General features: G+C 52.1%; 3 protein-coding genes across 5 annotated transcripts in view; all 3 read left to right on the forward strand.

Annotated features, from left to right (window-relative positions):
* Positions 1–3,768, forward strand: part of DIXDC1 (DIX domain containing 1) — a 31,231-nt gene extending 27,463 nt beyond the window's left edge. For all 3 annotated transcript variants that reach the window (XM_066564303.1, XM_066564302.1, XM_066564304.1), the window contains 6 exons: positions 60–146; positions 269–430; positions 535–601; positions 1,210–1,318; positions 1,506–1,614; positions 2,451–3,768. In XM_066564303.1, the coding sequence (XP_066420400.1) occupies positions 60–146; positions 269–430; positions 535–601; positions 1,210–1,318; positions 1,506–1,614; positions 2,451–2,531 (615 nt within the window). In that variant the 3' untranslated portion in view covers positions 2,532–3,768. The remainder of the gene's footprint in view (positions 1–59; positions 147–268; positions 431–534; positions 602–1,209; positions 1,319–1,505; positions 1,615–2,450) is intronic.
* Positions 3,769–5,113: 1,345 nt separating this feature from the next.
* On the forward strand, positions 5,114–14,241 carry DLAT (dihydrolipoamide S-acetyltransferase). The gene is made up of 14 exons (XM_066564431.1): positions 5,114–5,332; positions 6,270–6,371; positions 6,906–7,030; positions 7,147–7,303; positions 8,267–8,393; positions 8,631–8,824; positions 9,229–9,388; positions 9,601–9,668; positions 10,339–10,422; positions 10,506–10,613; positions 11,047–11,162; positions 11,423–11,585; positions 12,059–12,195; positions 12,660–14,241. Exons 1-14 carry the CDS (start codon positions 5,114–5,116, stop codon positions 12,787–12,789), a joined length of 1,890 nt encoding a protein of 629 aa, XP_066420528.1. The 3' UTR covers positions 12,790–14,241.
* Positions 14,242–15,538: 1,297 nt separating this feature from the next.
* NKAPD1 (NKAP domain containing 1) lies at positions 15,539–19,129 on the forward strand. The gene is made up of 5 exons (XM_066564381.1): positions 15,539–15,696; positions 16,515–16,615; positions 16,834–16,989; positions 17,465–17,518; positions 17,923–19,129. Exons 1-5 carry the CDS (start codon positions 15,628–15,630, stop codon positions 18,446–18,448), a joined length of 906 nt encoding a protein of 301 aa, XP_066420478.1. The 5' UTR covers positions 15,539–15,627; the 3' UTR covers positions 18,449–19,129.
* Positions 19,130–19,819: the final 690 nt, after the last annotated feature.

The raw sequence follows: 19,819 nt of genomic DNA on the forward strand, positions 1-19,819 counted from the left end.
CGTGCATAAATGTGGATTTCTGGGGAGGTCCTGACCCTCCCACATCTTCCCCTGCCCAGGTGATGGCTTTCAGCAGTCCCAGTGCCCAGAGTAATGGCTTTCTGCAGCCAGCAGGAAAAGGAGCAGCTCCCCCAGCCCACCGAGGGGTAAGTGCCCCTGAGGGCTGCATTCCCAGCCACACACCCTGGAACTCTTCTTTCATTGCGAGAGGTTTCCCCTTGCTGGGGAGGCAGCCCCGGGCTGGGGTCAGCTGTGCTGTTTTGGGCAGACCAGTGACCTGCAGCTGGTGCGGGACGCGCTGCGCAGCCTCAGGAACAGCTTCAGCGGGCACGACCCGCAGCACCACACCATCGACAGCCTGGAGCAGGGCATCTCCAGCCTCATGGAGCGCCTGCACCGCATGGAGACGCACAAGAGGCAGGACAGGAGGGTAAAGGCTCCCCAGGGCGCTCAGCTCCTGCCCCTCACACCCTCACACCCCAGCCTGGCTCTGCCTGCGAGGTGACACTCTGTTCTTCTGGTTTTGTGCCCCAGGTGAGGGGGAAATCACCAGCAAGCAGAGCAACCAACGAGTGCAGAGACTCCTGGCCTCCCAAATCCAGTAAGTGCCCGGCAGATCCTGCCCTTCCACTGCCAAATCCACTGCTCAGTTCCCAGGTGTAGAATCCCCTTGGGAATCTCCCCCTCCGGGATCCTCCCTGGGGCAGAGCTCCCTGCAAAGGGAAGGGACACATGTTTATGGCTGGTTTTCTGTAAAAAAAAAAAAAAAAATCATCCACCATCACAGCGCTGCTCTGGGCCTCTTGGGCAGTGCTGCAGCACAAATAAGCACGGCAATCACTGGGAAAAGGGATGTCATCCCAGCTTTCTGCTGCTGTGCACCATCTAGTGGGGACAGAGGAGTGTTTCCTGCTCAGTGTTTACTGCCTTTCATATCCACAGAATGAAACACCACATTTCCTTTTTAAACACCACATTTCTGTGTATGCAGAGTATTCTCTGCATAAAAGGAGCCTTAAAACTGTGGAGTTCAGTTCCTCTGTTTCAGCTCTTGGGGGGAAGCAGGAAACAAGGCAGGACCTGGGGAGAGAAACACAAATGGACAAATTAAAATCCATGCACCACCATCCATCCTGGCCAGCAGGAACGGGAAGCTGGGGAGGGATAATGATGATAAGGGATGATAATCAGGGAGTTGCTGCCTTGCAGAGCTGCCTCACTCTCAGAGCACGCCTGTGATGAGCACCAGTGCCTGCACCAAAGTGTTGTACTTCACCGACCGCTCCCTCACCCCCTTCATGGTCAGCATACCAAAGAGGTGAGCCTGGCCTTCCTAAGCCTCCTGTGCCCCTAAAACCAGCACTCTGATTTCCTGGGCATGCTCCCACCCAGCACAGGTTTGCTGTGCTTTAACTGGATTTCATGCTGTTGGCTGGGGAAGATTATCTGCAGTAGTCCCTGAGCTTTGTTTTTGTGTTTTGTATTTGCATTTATTTCCCTTGCAGGTTAGGGGAAGTGACTCTGAGGGATTTCAAGGCAGCCATCGATAGGGAAGGAACCCATCGGTACCACTTCAAAGCCCTGGACCCAGAGTTTGGCACAGTGAAGGAGGAGGTAAAAGTGGGACTGGCCTTGGGATCAGTGTCAGCACACAGCCCTGGGGACCATGGTCACCTCACTTTTAAGCTAATGAAATAGTGGATGTTCCCCCAAACAAAACTGTCTGCTTTCCCAGCCGTGGGTTAAGCTCCTGTTGTGCTAAAATATTTTCATCCTCAGCAAAAGCAACTCCATGGATGTGGTTGTGACTGCCTGGGAGTTGCAGAGCCCCTTGGGCAAAGCCAGCCTGTGACACAGCCCAGGGACACAGCACAAATCTGGGCTGCAGGTTTTATAAACCCCATTGCAATGGAAGAGCCTGTATTAAACGTACAATTTCTTCCTTTCCGCTGAAGGTTTTTCAGAGAGAGCTCTGTGTGTGTGGCATCGTTCCCTTTGTGTGCTGCAGTGCAGCCCTGTTTGTGCTCAGGCTGGTGGGGGTGTGGATTGGATTCATCTCAGGTTATTGGGACAGTTCTTGCTTCACAGATTGATTAGGGCAAGGGCAAAGGGTCACCCTCTCTGGGGACAGGCAGCAGCAGCAGCTGGAGGTCGTGGTCTGGCTCAGAAAAGCCGTGATTCCTGTCTTTAGTTTACCTTTAATGTCAAAAAAAACGGCTGACAATAATCCTGATATTCATTGGTTAATGAGGCCTGGTCTGTTATTTACCTAAATTGTGAAAATGTGACTCATACCTCAGCCATCACTGCCATGTGTTCCCTGGATTATTTTGGGAAATCTGAGCTAGGATTTGACTTCATGCCCCTGATGCCACTCACACTGCAGAACCCTGTCTCCAGACCCCAGACATGACTGAAATACTTTATTTTTTTAATTTTTTTTTTGGTAGGTGTTCCATGATGATGACATCATTCCTGGCTGGGAGGGGAAAATCGTGGCCTGGGTGGAAGAAGACCATGGGGAGAATTAATGGATCTTTCAAGCCCTGTTTCTATGGAAACCTGTGACTGTCTGCAGAGCTCAGAGAGTGACCAAGGAGCCCAGGTGCTGGGAGGAGGCCAATTCAAGCTGCCAAAAAAGAGCCTCTGCGCCAGCCACGGGTGGTGCAGGCTGTGTGCATGGACAGCTGGCACCTGAGTGCCCGTGCCCGAGGGCAGCTGCTGTCCTGAGGCTGCAGAGACGGCTCTGTGGAACAGAAACACCCGGCTCAGCCCTGCCAGCAAAACCCTGGAGGCCTTAAGGATGCTTTGCCCCCTTCTCCTCCATCCCTGCAGCGTGTGCTGCGGGCTCAGCTGGGCATCTCCTGTGCTGGTGTCACAGAAAACTGCACTGATGGTGAAAATGTGAAGCCTTGCCTTCATGGAGAAGAGGTTGCTGGATTGTGGGAGCTGAAGCTGGACCAGCTGTTGTCCTGCAGGAGCAGAGTGACTCTGTGGACACTGCAGGCTGACCAGACCTGTTCTGGGTGAGAGAAGAGTCCTCTGGAGGGTTGATGCATGGTCTGAAACAAAGCTGAACAAACCAACCTTTCTCCCAAACTCAGGCTCCCTCCTTCCAGCCCTGCCTTCCCCACTTCCCAAAGCTGTTCCCATTTCCGAGGCCCTCGGGGTTTGCTCTGCAGCTGTGGGGACTCTGGGATCTTGGTGCTTGTTTGTTTGCTGAAGGATTTCACGGGTGGGGGAGCTGCCATCAGCTGCTCCCTGAGGTCTTTGCACCCCCTGTCCTTGCTGAGCCTCTGTCCCTGTGCTCCTGCCCTCTCTGCTGTCACCCCCTGTGCACAAGCATCCCCTGCTGCTGTCCCCACCGCCAGGGCCACCAAGCACTTACCCACACCAGTTCCTTGCTATGCTGAGTCCTGAAGGATCAGGAAAGAACTGCTGGGGAAAGAAGAAGCCCTACAGTCCCCCAAGGGTGGGTTTTTCCCTTTGGTTTTGTGTTTTTTTTCTCTACGTTGCCTGTGGGCTTGGGAGGTCAAATGGGCTCTGCTCCTTCCCAGCTCCTGTGGGACTGTCTGTGTGTGCTGTGCATGAGGCTGGAAAAGGGGGCAACCTGGTTTTACTGTTTTATATTAACATGTCCTTTTGTAAACCTGTTCTTGAAATTATTTTGTACCGATTCACATTTGTCTGAGGACTGTGGATATTTTTATACTAGTGCAAGTGCTCTCTGTATATTTCTGCACGCATTATACTGTGTTTTACTCCTTTCCTGGTGGATGCTGAGATGTTTTGTATCATCTTCTGTTGACACAACACTGGCCTTGTAATTTTATCTTACTATGGAAATCCAACTGGTTGATACTGGGTTTTATATCAAGGGTCCTACGTGATTTTGTGCCACATTGGCACAAGACAAGCTGCCTCCTGTTCTGGACAATTTGTGTGACTTTCTGCTTACAGACAGCGGGAGGAAAGTTCATCAATGAACAGGTTAATTAATGGGGGAAATACATCCCTTTGGAAAAGAAATGATGATTTTCTTTCTCCCCTGGACACAGTTTCTCTGTTGCATGGTCTCTAGTGAAGAGGGCATGGGCTTGTGATACTGAGATCAACTGTATTTGAATTGCAAACTTCTCACAAGTGTTTCATTCTTTGGGTTTTACTCATTGATTTTATTCCAGCAATAGCCACACACCCGGGCTGGAATTTCATGGAGCAAATTTCGAAGCTTTTCAAGGTCTATTGTTGGCCAGCCTCATGTCCTTCTCTGCTACCGGAGGAGCAGTTTGCTTTGGGAGGTTTCTCCCCCATAAAAGCAAAAGGTGTCAATTTAAAATGAATTTTTACTGACTCCAGAGATGTTGCTACAAGATCAAGTTATCAAGTATAGGAACAGGAAAGTAACTCTGAGGATATTGGCAGAAATAAACCAATTGTAAGCAGTGAAACAGACAAGCCTGGGATATGGCAGCGAGAGCACACCTCACAACAAACCCGTGGAAAAAACTTGCTTAGCTTGAGGTGGAACTTGGTGTGTTTTAATTTAGGACTGAACGGAGCCTGGCCTGTCCCCTGACACCCCTGGGTGTATTTAATGTGTTCTGCCCCATCCACAGCCGCTTCCCTCCTGTTCCCGGGGAGCAGAGCCCATCCGCGGCCGTCCCCTCTTCCAGGGAGCTGTGCAGCGCCAGAACGAGCCCCATATCCCCATTTTCTGCCGGCTGAGCCCTGTGCAGAGCCACACAGTGCCCTATATCCCGTTTTCCCTAGGCTGAGCCCTGCGCAGAGCCACACAGTGCCCTATATCCCGTTTTCCCTAGGCTGAGCCCTGCGCAGAGCCAGAACGAGCCCCATATCCCGTTTTCGGCAGGCTGAGCCCCGTACGCTCGCCGCTCCGGGCAGGGCGGTGCCGAGGCGCTGCTGAGGCGATTCTGAGGCGGTGCCGAGGCCGTGCCGAGGCGGTTCCTGAGGCGGGCCGGTTCCCGCCCGCCGCCGCTTTACGGCCGCCCCAGTGTCGCGCCGCGCCGCCCGCACGGAGGTCACCGAGCGCCGCCGGCCCCGGTGCGCCCGGCCCAGCCCAGCCCGGCTGCAGCCCAGCCCCAGCCCCAGCATGTGGCGGGTGTTGGCGCGACGCGTGTCCCGGGGCGCGGCCGGGCCGCCCGGCCTGGTGCGGCCCCGCCGAGCGCTCGGGGCCGGGGTCGGGGCCGGGGCTGGCCCGGCCCGGCGCGGCCCGGTCTGGGGCGGCCCCGCGCCTCGCCCGCTGCTGCCGCCGCCCGCCTGGCCCCGGCTCGTCCCGCGCCGCTGCTGCAGCCTCCCGGCGCACCAGAAGGTGAGAGTCACACCCGGAGCCTGCCCCGCTGTCCCTCGTGTCCCCCTCGCTTTCCCCTTCGCTTTCCCCGTCCCTGCCCTTTCCCTGTCCCTGGCCCTTCGCCTTCCCCGTCCCTGCCCCTTCGCTCTCCCCCTCCCTCCTCCTTGGCTTTCCCCTTCCTTTTCCCCTTCGCTTTCCCCCTCGCTTTCCCCCTCGCTCTCCCCCTCGCTGTCCCCCTCCCTGCCCCTTCCCTTTCCCCCTCCCTGCCCCTTCGCTTTCCCCTCTCCGTTTTCCGTCCCTCCCCGCGTGGCTCACTTTGCCCCGGGGATTGAGTTATGGGATCATCAAGGCTGGAAAAGTCCTTTAGGATCAGCGAGCCAGCGCTGCGCTGGAGCCCCCCACCCGCACGGCTCTTAGACGCCCCCGGAGGTGGGAACTCTGCCACTTCTGTGGGTAATCCTGTTCCAACGCCTGGCCGCCCAAACTGGGAGAAAATCGATGGTTTTTGGGTCTTTGGCACCACTTAGCCTCAAGCCCCTGGGTGGCTGTTGGGTGCTCCCTCCATCACCTCTGTCCTTTATCCCAGCTCCCTGTTGGCCCTTGGCAGACCCAGGCTGAGAGCGGGCTCTCTGTAACCCTTTCGTGGGAGAATCACAGAGTGTCAAGGGTTGGAATAGACCTTAAAGCCATGTGCAGGGACACTTTCCACTGTCCCAGGTTGCTCCAAGCCCCACCCAGGCTGACCTTGAACACTTCCAGGGATGGGGCAAGCACAGCCTCTGCCCTCAGCACCCACTGTGGCTTTGCCAGGGTCCTTCACCAGCAGCTTGGGGCAGTGCTGGGGATTTGCAGCAGATCTGTGCCCCACATCCAGGCTGAGCTGAGGATTTGTCTCTGTCCCATGCGTGCTGCCTGCTGCTGCATCTGCCTGGCTGTGACACTGCCCTGTCCCTCACAGGTGGCACTGCCAGCGCTGTCCCCCACGATGCAGATGGGCACCATCGCACGCTGGGAGAAGAAGGAGGGGGACAAGATCAACGAAGGGGATCTCATAGCAGAGGTATCCTGGGGGCCAGGCTGGGCTGAAAGGGATCTCATAGCAGAAATATCCTGGGGTTGAGGCTGGGCTGAAAGGGATCTCATAGCAGAAATATCCTGGGGGCCAGGCTGGGCTGAAGGGGATCTCATAGCAGAAATATCCTGGGGGCCAGGCTGGGCTGAAAGGGATCTCATAGCAGAAATATCCTGGGGAGGAGGCTGGGCTGAGGGGGATCTCATAGCAGAAATACCCTGGGAAGGAGGCTGGGCTGAGGGGGATCTCATAGGGGATCTCATAGCAGAAATATCCTGGGGATGAGGCTGGGCTGTTTCTCTTGAGCTGCATGTCTGGCCTAGGGGCTGTCCCTGGCTGAAGGCAGATTTTGGATCCCAGGTGCCAAGGAATACTGGTGGGAAGGAGTGGCTGTCAGCCTCTCAGAGCTGGTTTGAGGGCAAACTTCCCTAGAGCTGCTGCCTCAGGGTGATTTTTCCAGAACTGTGACCCCGCAACAGACTGGGAGGCTCTGGGCTCACCATTTGCTGTTTTCTCTCAAAGGTGGAGACAGACAAAGCCACAGTTGGCTTTGAGAGTATAGAGGAATGTTACCTGGCCAAGATCCTGGTGCCTGAAGGAACAAGAGATGTTCCTATTGGGGCCATAATATGTATCACAGTAGAAAAGTATGTATTTTCCTAACCCTTGATGTGAATTTCCCCTCTTGGGGCTTCTGGGGTGCCTTGAGTGAAAGACTGAGACCATCACCTGATGGGCTTTGGGGCTCTGTGTGTTCTTCTAGGCCTGAATTTATTGATGCCTTCAAAAACTACACCCTGGATTCTGCAGCAGCTGCTGCCCCCCCAGCCTCAGTGCCTCCCCCTCCAGCTGCAGCCCCCTCCCCACCACCTCAGCCTTCTCCTCAGGCCCCTGGCAGCTCTTACCCTCCTCACATGCAGGTAAGAGAGCACTGCTCCTGCCTTAAGGCTTCTTGCACTCTTTTTCTGCCCCAGCATTGCTGCCTGTGGGGCATTTTGTCATAAAAACTGTCTGGAGAATTTATTAACTGTGCTGCTTCAGTTGTGGTGTGCTTAGAGCATGTGTTGGGGGACACCCCAGAAAGCTTTTTCAATAAATTCATTTCAGCATCCCAGCTGCTGGTGGAGGAGAGACTTGTGCCTCCATGGCTGTTGCTGTGAAAAATGTGTTAAATCTGCATTTTTTGGACAGTTGTGGTGTAAAAAGCCCTTGTGCTTAGTGTAAGTAGGCTCTGCTCATATCTCAGAGCAGAACTCCAGCCTGTGGTGCTCTGGTGACCACACCAGATGTGTCTGTGGCTGACTAATAATGAATTGTGTTTGTGGGTACAACCTTTTTGCTTTGCTTGGGTTTTGAAGTGTATCCACTGATGCATTTGAGCATTTTGTACAGGGGCTTGCTTTGAAAAGGAAAATTTGCAATATTGAACCCCATCCCACAGATAAAGCATGGGGGAACTGATTTGTGTGAGATGTTACTCAAAGTCAGGAATAAAATAATCAATGAATGGCTTCTAAATGTGTGTTTAGGTTACTAAAGTTGCTTTCTTCCCTCTGCTTGCCCCCTCTGCCCAGTTTTGCACCCCATGTGTGTGTCACAGTGACAGAGGGACTTGCTGCAGCCTTCCTTAGCCTTGCAGGGTGATGATTCTTTTGATTTATCCATTTCCTGCCCTCTGCTCTTGCTGGCTCTCCTGCTCAGGCCTCGCTAACAGAAGCCAAAGCAGCACAGAGGGACAGCTCTGTTGGGCTGCCATGGAGCCAGCCTAGGAGTGCATTAAAGCTGCTTCTTTAGGTTGGCATCGCTTCTCAGGAGTCCAGGCTGTGTTGCTGAGCCCTGGGGATGAGCAGGGTCTGACTGTGCTGTGTTCTGTGCCTTCCCAGATCACCCTCCCTGCTCTGTCACCCACCATGACAATGGGCACAGTGCAGAGGTGGGAGAAGAAGGTTGGGGAGAAGCTGAATGAGGGAGACTTGCTGGCTGAGATTGAGACAGACAAAGCCACGATCGGTGAGTCCCCAGCCAGGGTGGGTGAGGTGCCCTTGGAAGGGTCCTGAGCAGCCTCTGCCTGCTCAGGGGGTGGTGCTGTGGGACAGTATAAACACTTCTCTTTCCTCATCAATCCTTCTTAGCAGGTGCATGGAGAGGTTCCCTGCTGGAAAGGGTTCTCCTGCTTCACTGCCAGGCTCCAGCAGCAGCACTTGGAGCAGCCCTTCAGCTCCTCAGTGTTGTTTCTCTCCCCTGCAGGCTTTGAAGTGCAGGAAGAAGGCTACCTGGCAAAGATCTTGGTGCCTGAAGGAACAAGAGATGTGCCCCTAGGAACTCCTCTGTGCATCATTGTGGAGAAAGAGGCTGATATTCCAGCCTTTGCTGACTACCAGGCTGCTGCAGTCACTGACATGAAGGCACCAGCTCCTCCTCCCCCTCCTCCTCCTCCACAGGTAAGGAGAGCTCACGGGCACCACTGAAAAGCCTGAGCTGAGCTGTTGTTGACAGTGTGAAGCTCAGGCTTCAACTGGAGTGTTCTGATTTTTGAGTGCAAGGCTGATCCATGTGCTGAGAAGTGATCACTAATTTGTCCTCCAAGACCTACAGCAGGTTTCATTCATTCTGATCATTTTCCCAGCTTGTTGCTTGTGCCAGTTCTGATTCCTCATCCTTGAAAATGGGGAGCTCAAGTTCTGTATTTTATTTGGTTTTTAATTCAGCTGACCTCCTTCCCAGTGAGTTTCTGATTTAACTTTCGGGAGCCTTTGTGCACGCGAGTCATTATCTCTTGATTGATAATTAGATGGGCCAGTTCTCTTACTGTGGGTTCCACTGATGGCTTTGATTCTTTGTTAAGGTGACAGCAACTCCTGCAGCTGCTCCTCCTCCTCCCCAGCCTGCCCCTGCTCCAGCAGCCCCCTCAGCAGGGCCGCCCCGCAAAGGAGGAAGGGTCGTGGTCAGTCCCCTGGCAAAGAAGTTGGCAGCAGAGAAAGGAATCGACCTTACCCAAGTGAAAGGTACCTTCCCTTTCCACTGCTTTGCTCCCACTGGCAGTTTTCTGTCCCTGTAGAGCCACGTTTTCCTGTTCTTCCTGACTGTGCAGCTGTGAGCCAGGAGTTGTGTTCAATGATTCTCTCTGTTGAATAAAACTGAATAAAACTCGGCTTTAGAAGCAAAGCCATGTTGGAAATAACCAAAATCCTCTCTCGTTTTCCTTTGTCCTTTTCAGGCACTGGACCAGATGGCAGAATCACCAAAAAAGATGTGGAGTCATTTGTGCCATCAAAGGCTGCTCCAGTGAGTAGGCTGGAAATCTGTGGGAGTGGATTTTACAGGCATGGAAAGCTCTGTGGAAGGGCAGTTCCTGCATGGAACAGGCATTGCTGGGTTCTGTGGGTGGTGGTGACTGTAAGGTTGGGAAATTTAACCTGCCAGAAACACTGGTGAAGCCTTCTCCCCTTGTTTGTCCCTTTGATATTCCACTGAAAACTAAAATAGTGTGCTCCCAACCCTTCCTCTGGCTGCTAAATCTTCATGGGCTGAGGTCACCCAGTCCCAGCTGGTCCAGATTGCTGGGGAGAGGGGCTCAGAAGGAAAGCCAGGCCTAGCAAAGCCCAGCCTGTCACTGCTGCCCCAGAAGTGCTCTGATGCTGTGGTTTGTGTTGTCCCTGAGCTGATGGAGGTGTTTTCTGTGTGCTGCAGTTTGGGAGAGCCCCCCCAGCACAGCTCTGCTCTCTGTACAACCACCAGAGCAGGACTGGCTGGGCTGGGAGCTGCACAGCAGCACATCTCAGTGCTGAGCTGTTAAATCGCTCCATGCTGCATTTAGTAACCAAACAGAGGGGTTAGAAGGAGCTTGGTGGGCACTGAGAGGTGGAAATGGCTGCTGCTCTTCCCAAGGGGCAGCTTGGCCTTGGCACTGAGCTCCCTTTGGCTGTTTCTGGGCTGACACTGGTGTTCCCTGCAGGCTGCAGCTCCGGAGGCAGTTCCTGGGGTGGCAGCAGCACCCGAGGGGACCTTCACAGACATCCCCATCAGCAACATCCGCAGGGTAAGGGCTCAGTCTGTGCCAAGGCCCTTGTTCGGGCTGGGAGGGTTCCAGGCTGATCTGTGTTCATGCTCTGCACACCCCAGGTCATTGCTCAGAGGCTGATGCAGTCCAAACAAACAATACCTCACTACTACCTGTCCATTGATGTCAACATGGGGAAGGTCCTGGTGCTAAGGAAGGAGCTCAATCAGGTGAGGTTTGGCATCTTGGCTTCGGAAAAAAAAAAACATTCTTTTCAGTGCCTTTTGTGGGTCAGTTCTGGACTGTCTGTGACAGAATGAGATTTTCCTCATGTCTGCTCCTTCCTGACTTCCCTAAGGGGCTGTTCTGAGCTCTGCTTGGTGGTGATTCATTATTTCAGGTGGAAAATAAAAGGATAGGAAGATTTTTAATAAGAAGAAAGGTAAAATAACTCCAAGCCAAGTTTGAAGAAAACTGAACATTAACAAAACCTACGTTCTTAAATTATAAAGGAAATACTTTCACCTTCTAAATTATCTCTGAATTTTAATGCTTGCAAGTGGTGTGATTGTTTTCTGTTTCCTGTGAACTGCAGTGACTGCCCTTGTTAGCTGGGGGGATGTGCAGGGGACAAACTGACACCTGGAATCTCTTCATTTGCAGGAGGTCTCAGAGAACATCAAGCTTTCTGTCAATGATTTCATAATTAAAGCTTCTGCATTGGCATGCTTGAAAGTGCCTGAGGCAAATTCTTCATGGATGGACACAGTTATTAGGCAGTAAGTTTATGGCATGGTCAGAGCCAGAAACTTCCTTTGTTCATGGCAAAACAGAGCTTCTGCTGGGATTTGAGGGAGGGGAAAAATATGATGTGAAGGTGAGAGGTTTTGTTAAAATGATAAAATCTTTGAGTCTAAGGCTGGTGGGCAAGGTGAAATAATTGTCACAAATTCGTGTTAATTTTGGGTTGTCTGGACTGTTTCTATTTTTCCTGTTCGCTGCCTTGCTGGAGTGCTTTCAGCTGCTGTGTGTGTTGCAGGAATCACGTGGTGGATGTGAGTGTGGCTGTCAGCACCCCCGCAGGGCTCATCACCCCCATCGTGTTCAACGCCCACATCAAGGGCCTGGCTGCCATCAGCAAGGACGTGGCTTCCCTGGCAGCCAGAGCCCGCGAGGGCAAGCTCCAGCCCCACGAGTTCCAGGTCAGACACCCGAGGTGGTGGTAAACTCTGCTGCTCTTGACTTGGTTGAAAGGAGCAAAGGCTGCTTTGTGATGTTTGAGCCTTGTTCAGCAGTCACAGAATGTCCTGAGTGGGAAGGGCCCCACAGGGGTCATTGAATGCAGCCCCTGGCCCTGCACTGACACCCCAGATCCCACCCTGGGCATCCCTGGAGCACCATCCAACCCTCCTGGAGCTCTGGCAGCCTCAGGGCTGTGCCCATTCCCTGGGGAGCCTGGGCAGTGCCAGCACCCTCTGGGGGAAGAACCTTGCCCTGAGATCCATCCCAAATTCCCCTGGCACAGCTGCAGCTCTCCCTGGATCCTGTCCCTGCTCACCAAAAGCCTCCCCTCCTCAGGCAGTTGCAGACTGGAATGAGGTCCCCCCCTCTCCTCATATTCCCACATAAAACAGTTCTTGTGAGTTTGCCCATGAATGTGTTTGTTTTCTTTTAGGGTGGTACTTTCACAATTTCCAATTTAGGAATGTATGGGATTAAGAATTTCTCTGCCATAATCAATCCACCTCAAGCCTGCATCCTGGCAGTGGGTTCCTCAAAAGAAATACTGGTGCCAGCTGATAATGAGAAAGGGTGAGTTTCCATCTGATCCTGGACTCAAACTCTGAAGCCATGCCTAGTTTCCTAACACCTACCTTAGACAGTAATTTTAAAGACACTAAAATGTATTGTTGACACAGTGCTTTCAGTACTTGCTTCAGTTTGCATTTAAGGAAATCCTCAAGGATGGACCCTGTATGAATATCCCCTTGCTTGGAGCTAAAATGGTGTGGGGCTGTCCTTGTGCTGCAAGGAAAGCTGAGCTCCCTGCCCTCAGGAGAGCACACAGAGGTGTTTTTAGTGCCTCTGGGAAGCTCCTTCCTTGGTTTTCCTCAGAGAAGGAATGAACATGATCTGCTCCCCAGTGCAAATGGGGGAAACATCTGTCACCAGGCACCAGCTGCTATTCCTGGCTCTCCAAGCAGCCTCTCTGCTCTGTAAGTGGCACTGCCTTGCAGAGGAGCGTGTTAACCCTTTTTTTGTTGTTTTTCTCCCAGCTTTGACGTGGCCAGCGTGATGTCTGTCACCCTGAGCTGTGATCACCGTGTTGTGGATGGAGCAGTTGGAGCACAGTGGCTTGCTGAGTTCAAGAACTTCCTTGAAAAGCCAGTAACCATGCTGCTATAATTTAACCATGCAAAGCAGAATTTTCATGGGTCACACTGTTGTGTTTTAAACAAGCTATTTAGACTTTAGTGTTCAGACTTTGAGAGAGTTCCTTTTTTTATTTAAAAAAATGTATTATATTATCTGGTAATGTTATTTACCAGTCTGTACAGAAAAAAAAAAAAAGTTTGCAAAAGTGCTTTTCAGAGCAATATTACAGCTACACTGTATTTTTATACAGTTAGTTAACTTGCAAACTCTTCCAAAACAGAGTTAAGCGTCCCAGATTTTAAATAAAACAAAATTATCCTGGCTTTGTGCCAGCTGCTTCTAAACTCGGGTGCCCAGGGGCTGCACACCAACATTTTCTTTCATGACCTCGGTGTTGTCAGAGCCTGGAGTTTCAAACATCTCTTGCCAGGAGCACAGGTGAGATGGCCACAGAAGGGACAAGAGGAGGGGACCTGCCCCGTGCTGTTCTGGGCTGGGGGTGGCACAGCAGGGCTGGGGACAGTCTCAAAGGCCAGCGCTGCTGTTCCAAACCTGTTTGGAATTTGGCTCTGGCCGGGACCTTCTCAGCTCCCTGAGCACTTTAGGGTGAAGGAGCTCTGCTGCTGTGGGTCCCAGCTCTGGGGCACCACACACAACGTGCTGTGCTGTCTCTCATGGTCCCACTGCCATCTGCTTCTGCTGTGGAACCTCTGCAGCTGCTGTTCCTGTGGCTGAGTTAACCCCGGGCTCTGGTGCCATGGAAGTCACTGTTTTGCAGAATGTTCAGTTGTGTGTTGGAAGGCAGTGCAGGCAAATCACACATGCTGATAACCCCAGCAGGGGATGGGAATCATGTGAGGACTGGGATGTTTGGGATTTTTCATTTCAGGCATTCTTATATAGGAAGCTCTGACTTAAGCCACAGGAACTGCAGACCTTCCCCGGATTGTCCATGTTGTCCAGCCCCAGTGAAGCTGCAGAATGTGCTCTCCATGTACATATTGTATGTAAGGTGCTTCTCTAGTCTGTTGGACTCGTGTCCAGTTACCCCAGGCATTGCACCCTGCGAGGGCTGCAGTGCTGAACATTCTGAAATTCCACTTTCCACATGGAAACGTTCATGTAAAAAAAAGGACAAACATGCAGTAATGACAGAGTGACCAGGAGAATTAAATAGGGGGGCAGAGTTGGAAAAAAAAAAGGAAGAAGTTGTTCAGGCTGATCCTGTTATTCTGTATATTGCATTAAGTACTGTCTCCTGTAAAATTCTACATAATTCACTAAAGATACTGAAAGAAAATACTGTGGAAATTAAATATTTTTGTGGGAACTATTTAGTGTCTGGTTGCTGTGATGCCTTGCTTAAGCGCAAAAAGTGCATTAAGATTTTGGATTTTCTTGAATGACCCGAAATACCTTGATTCCAGACTGGCTCTAGTGAACCCATGTTCCATTAAATGTTGGGAATTGACAACTACTAAACCATGTCCCAGTGCTTTTCTCTTCAGTTGTGTGTGGCTTTCCTGCTGTGCCTCAGTGCTCTGCTGCCTCTCAGTCTCACAGTGCAACTCACCCTATTAACCTGAGATTTAATCACAGATCTTTGGCTTTTTGCTGTCTGCAGCTTCCTCTCTGCTCTGCTCACCCGTGGGGCTGTGTGGGACAGGTTGTTCCAGCATTAAATACTTGAAGAGAGCTGCTCTAACCGTGGCATCCTGTCCATTTATTTATTTAACAAAAACACATCACCACTGTTCCTGCTGTCCCTTCAGTAAAGCCTGTGGGTGTTGGTGGTTCTTTACTACAGCACATAACAAATTCTGTAACTAAATATTCAACTATTCTTTGAATATTTACAGTCTTTACTCATTTTTTGCTGCTATTCCTCCAGTCTTCCTTTTCTGCTTGCATCTCTAAAGGCATTTGAGATATTCACCCCTCATGAGTAAAAAGTGAATTAAAAATGCCCTTAACCCCACTCCTACCAAAGATTTTCACTCTGGGCTTTTGTTGTGTAATCTGCCAAAACTTCAAGAAGTTTCAGTCGTTTTCCCAAGCTGTGTTTGTGCAGAAGTATCTTACAACAGCTTTGCTAAATGCTGGCTAAGAATATCCACAATTACGGAAAACAATTAATTAAAAGGCAATTAAAAATAAATTATAAATAAGACTCAAAATTTATTAAAACTTAAAACTTATTTAAAATGTTATTTAAAACATTAATTTAAGCCATTAATTAAAATTGAATTTAAGCTATTCCTTAAAATTAAAATCAAACCATTACTTAAATTTTATTAGTTAAGTAATTGATTCAAATTACTATCGTTTCCAGCATTACCCAGCCACAGTGTTTCTGGCAATTTCTACAATTTCTGCCTAGGTTTCGGGTATTTTTCCCGAAAAGAGAATTTCTTTCGAGCAGCCACCTGCTGTCCGGAGCCCATCGCTGCGGCAGCGGGGCCTTGGCGGTCCGAGCCAGGGCGGGCAGGGCGGGGATGGATCCGGTGCCGGGCCGGGTGGTACTGGGGCGGTTCGGGTCCGTTCGGGCCGGTTCGGGTCCGTTCGGGTCCGTTCGGGCCGGTTCGGGTCCGTTCGGGCCGGTTCGGGTCCGTTCGGGTCCGTTCGGGCCGGTTCGGGTCCGTTCGGGCCGGTTCGGGTCCCTTCGGGCCGCCCGGAACCCACGGCCCTCACGGCCATGGCGGCGCCGTTGCCCCGGAGACGGCGCCGGAAGCGGCGCGCGCGCGGCCCCGCGCGTTTCCGCGTCCCCCGCCCGCCCCGGCCCGGCCCGGCCCCGCCGCCACAAACAGCGCCAGCACCGCCACCGGTACCGGCACCGAGCCCGGGCCGGCCCGCGGCAGCGCCCGCAGCATGTCCCGCGTGCCCGTGGGGAAGGTGCTGCTGCGCAACGTCATCCGCCACACCGGAGCGCACAACAAGGTAAGGCCCGGGCCGCCCGCGCCCGGCGGGGCCTGCGGGGCCGAGGGCCGAGCGGGGCGGCCCGGGCTGCGGGGGGGACACCGTGAGGGACATCCCGGGGTGCGGGGACGCCGTGAGGGACATCCCGGGGTGCGGGGACACTGTGAGGGACGTCGCGGTGTGCGGGGACTGCCCCGGGCTGCGGGGACACCGTGAGGGTGCGGGGACAGCCCCGGTGTGCGGGGACAGCCCCGGTGTGCGGGGACATCTCTGTGTACGGGACACCCCGGCGGTGCCACCCGGTGATGCGGGAAGATCCCGGTGTGCGGGGCAGGCTTCGTGCCCCGCTGCTGATGCTGCATGGCAGAGCGGCAGCGTTGGGCAGAAATCAAAGGAATTTGGTAAATCCGCCACATACTCAGGGTCACTTTTGGTTTAACGCCGTTCCGGTTTTCCCCGAGTTTCGGTTTCACCCCAATATGTCTGTATTTACTTAAAAAGTAGCAAATCTCGAATCGGTTTTGTTGTATTTTATTTGTTGCCCAGTGTATGTGCTTTTAATTGCATGAAACAATTTGAACTTGGTTTGCACAGGCAGGATTTTAGTGCAAGATTAAGCAACTCCATTAAGTTTAGCAAACTGTTTCATGAATCATAATTCAGCAGGTCTAACCAGCACCAGGAAGTTCTGTTTGGGATACAGATATGTGTAAATAATCCTTTGTTTGGGGATGGTAGGAGAGGTGGCTGTGAGTTTCCTTACCAGGAGTGTCGAGGTGGGTGCTGCATAACTGAATTTCCCATGATGTTCAACTCATTTCCCTTTCTGTGACTTTCAGCTTCAGGAAGAGACAGAAATGTGGAAAATAAGGGAGTGGGAGAAGCAGACAGAAGAGACTTACTGGAAAAGGCAGAGCAGAATGCTGTCAGACACCTCCAGGTGAGATACACCACAGAAATACTGATTTTCTCCTTGAAGACTCCCTGCAAAGAGGTCAGGCCTGCGCTTGAGCCTGATCTCAGAGTGTTGATTGAGATGTGACGTGTTGGAGGTGCCAGGGGAATGAGGGGGGAGTGAGGGGGTAAATGGGGGCTCTGGGGGTTTCGGGGGGCTCTGGGAGGTGCTCCCCACCTGAAGGAGCCGTTCCCTCTCTGCAGCAGCCGCATGCGCAGCGACGGCTTCGACGAGGAGGGGCACAGGGCAGACTGGAAACCCAGGAACCCGCAGCTCCTTGACCTGGTGGAAGATGATCTCCTCAGGGCCAGATCCTGGAATAAAAAGCTGTATGAATGTGAAGCCAACATGCCAGACAGGTCTGTGGGGGAATTCTGTGTTCTGTGGTTGTCATTAAAACATCTTTTTGGAGCCCTGTACCAAAACATGACACTGTTTCTGTTTGGTGTGTGCTGTGATGAAATAGAGCTTCAGCTCATTTTGAGAATGAATAACATGTACAAACTTCTGCTGTGTCACAGAATAACCAATTTGAGCTCATCAGTGGAGTTTCTAAGACACACTAAGCAGCAAAAGCCCAGCCCTAAACTTAATATTTATTACTCTGCCCAGAAAGCTTAGAAAATCTCAAGAAACACAAGTCCAGGGTTGGATTTAAAGAAATCAGAATTGTGCTTTGAGAATATAAGGTGTATTTAAATAGCACCAAGCAAATCAGTCCCATTTCCTTCCTGTCTAAACTCAGATTCATTCTGTGGCTTTGCCTTTTCAAAATTGCTTTTTTATCATCAAACACATTGTCTGTTTTTAATGGATGGTTCTGCTTTCTTACAGGTGGGGGCACAGTGGATACAAAGAGTTGTACCCTGAAGAATTTGACACAGACAGGTAAGGCAGACACCCTTACTGATGGATCCAGAATCTGCCTTCTGACAAGTTCTGAGGGGAATTTTACAAACTGAGTTTTGAATTTTGAATACAAATCAACCTTGACTGCAAAGCCTTACTGTTAAAAAACTTAAATCCATTAACGTGGTGTGAGTCTTCAGAGAATCTTTTGTATTAATTAAGATATTCATGTTTAGCTGGAGTTATCAAAATCGATGAGTCTGGGAGGTAAATAAATTCTTGCAGTATCCTGGACAGTGGAAAAACAAGATTTTAAGACAGAATTAATTATTTTTAACCTACACCCAGCAGAATCATCAATATTTTTCAGGCTTGCAGTTTGGATATAAATGAGTTTCATCACTCAGTGGCTTCCAGTTCACCTCCTCCTGTTCTTTTTCCAGTGATCAGCAGGAAGGAGATGAGCAAAATGCTGTCAATGGGAAGAAGAGATCCCACCTGGGGAAACAAACAGCCCGTGAGCCCCACAAAAGGAAAAAAACCAAGAAATCCCACAAGAAGAAGCAAAAAAAGCGCTCACACAAAAAGAGGAAGAAAAAGAAAAAGGAGCAGGAGAGAAGTTCCACAGATTCCTCCCGGGGGGAGAGCGAGGGCTCAGGAGAGGAGACTCTGAGCGCCCGGAAAGGAAAACACAAGCGCAAGAAAAAGCCCAGGAAAGTGCCTGCCAAGGAACCTACCTCTTCTTCTGGGCAGGAGAGTGACTTTTGCCATGCAAGCAGCTCCAGCACCAGCAGCTCTGAGGACACTGAATCCGAGGGCAAAAAGGAGAAGCGGCCCCCAAGGAAGAGGAAGAAGCGGCACAGCTCCGTGCCCGAGAGGCCGAGCGAGGTGCCCGAGAAGAGGAGCAAGAGGAAGAACTGGAAGGTGGCAGGGGATGAGAAATCTGAGGACAGCTCTGATGAGGACTGAGGGGTCTGGGTGCAGCTCAGAGCAGGAGGGGAGGACAGAGGCAGTTCTTTGTCACTCAGCACTGCTCCAACACTGGTTTACACACGCGCTGCCAGCCCGCAGGGAGCAGGGCTCGCCAGGCAGCACTGCAGGACAGCACCTACCTGGCCCACAGGTGGGCTCATCCTGCCAGCTTGGCTGTGATCAGGTTGTTTTGTTTCTTAAATTATGTTTGAACAGATTGCTCATTGGCTCACCAAAACAATGGCCAGTAGGAGAGAGGACAGGCTGGTAAATCAAGCTGGTAACAGAGGAAATGTCACTGTAACCCCCACGGTAGTTTTGTCTTCCCATCTTCCACCAAAAGCAGAGCTGTGGGGGCATGCACAGGGTCAGCTGGACACGGAGGGGAGCTGAGGGAATATTCCCATTCCAGCTGAAGAGCAGTGACTTCCCTAATGGTGAAAAAATCCAGCAGTTTGCTTGGTTTAGACTCCTGTCCAGAGCCTGCTGTGGGCTGCCCACCCTGTCCACCTTCCTTCCTCCCCTCGGGGGATGCTGAAAGCATTTGTGCTGACAGAGAGGCCTTGGTGGGTGTTGTGTCCTGTCTCTGCTCTGCCCAGTGTGTTACTGGAGAAACTGGTACCAGGCCGTTCTCCCTGCAGCGAACAGCCAAGCCTTTTAATAAAACAAATAAATCCAGATGTGTTTGATGCTTTAGTCATTGTTCTGGAGCAAAGCCCAGGGACAGAGCACAGGCCTAGGAGTCTGGGTGGTGCCTGTGTTCTCTCTGTGCTGTTTGTTGCTGCCCGACCACACTTGCAGGAGATGAAATCAGGGCACTGGGGAATGTGTGGGGTGATTGTTGTCTCCTGGACAGGCACGAAACAGTGCCAGCGGCCCTAAATCCTCACTCCAAGCCCTGCTTGCTGTTCCTTTTTTCCCTCCAAATGGAAAGAAGAACAGGATATTCATGGAGGTCTTTATGGTCTGTACCGAGGCGTTGCAGTAGTGAACACACTGATCAAGAGCACCTGGGTCTGTTGCGGGGTTTAAGACAGAATTATAGAATTACAGAATGGTTCTGCCTGGAAGGGGATTTAGAGATATTCCAGTTCCCTGAGCACCACACCTTCCACCAGGATGCTCCAACCTGTCCTTGGGTGCTTCCAGGGATGGGGCAGCCACAGCTCCTCTGGGCAGCTGTGCCAGGGCCTGCCCGCCCTCACAGCGGAGCATTCCTGCCCCAGATCCCCCCACCGCTGCCTCGGGCGTTCACATCCTCCCCGCGGAGCTCCGCGGCGGCCGCTCCCGGCCGTGCCGGTGCCCCGGAGGCGGAAGCGGCGGCGGAAGCTCGGGCGCGGTTCCGTGTCCGGGCGCGGTGCCCTTGGA

Source organism: Molothrus aeneus, chromosome 22 (assembly GCF_037042795.1).
Source record: "Molothrus aeneus isolate 106 chromosome 22, BPBGC_Maene_1.0, whole genome shotgun sequence".
Classification (NCBI taxonomy): domain Eukaryota; kingdom Metazoa; phylum Chordata; class Aves; order Passeriformes; family Icteridae; genus Molothrus; species Molothrus aeneus.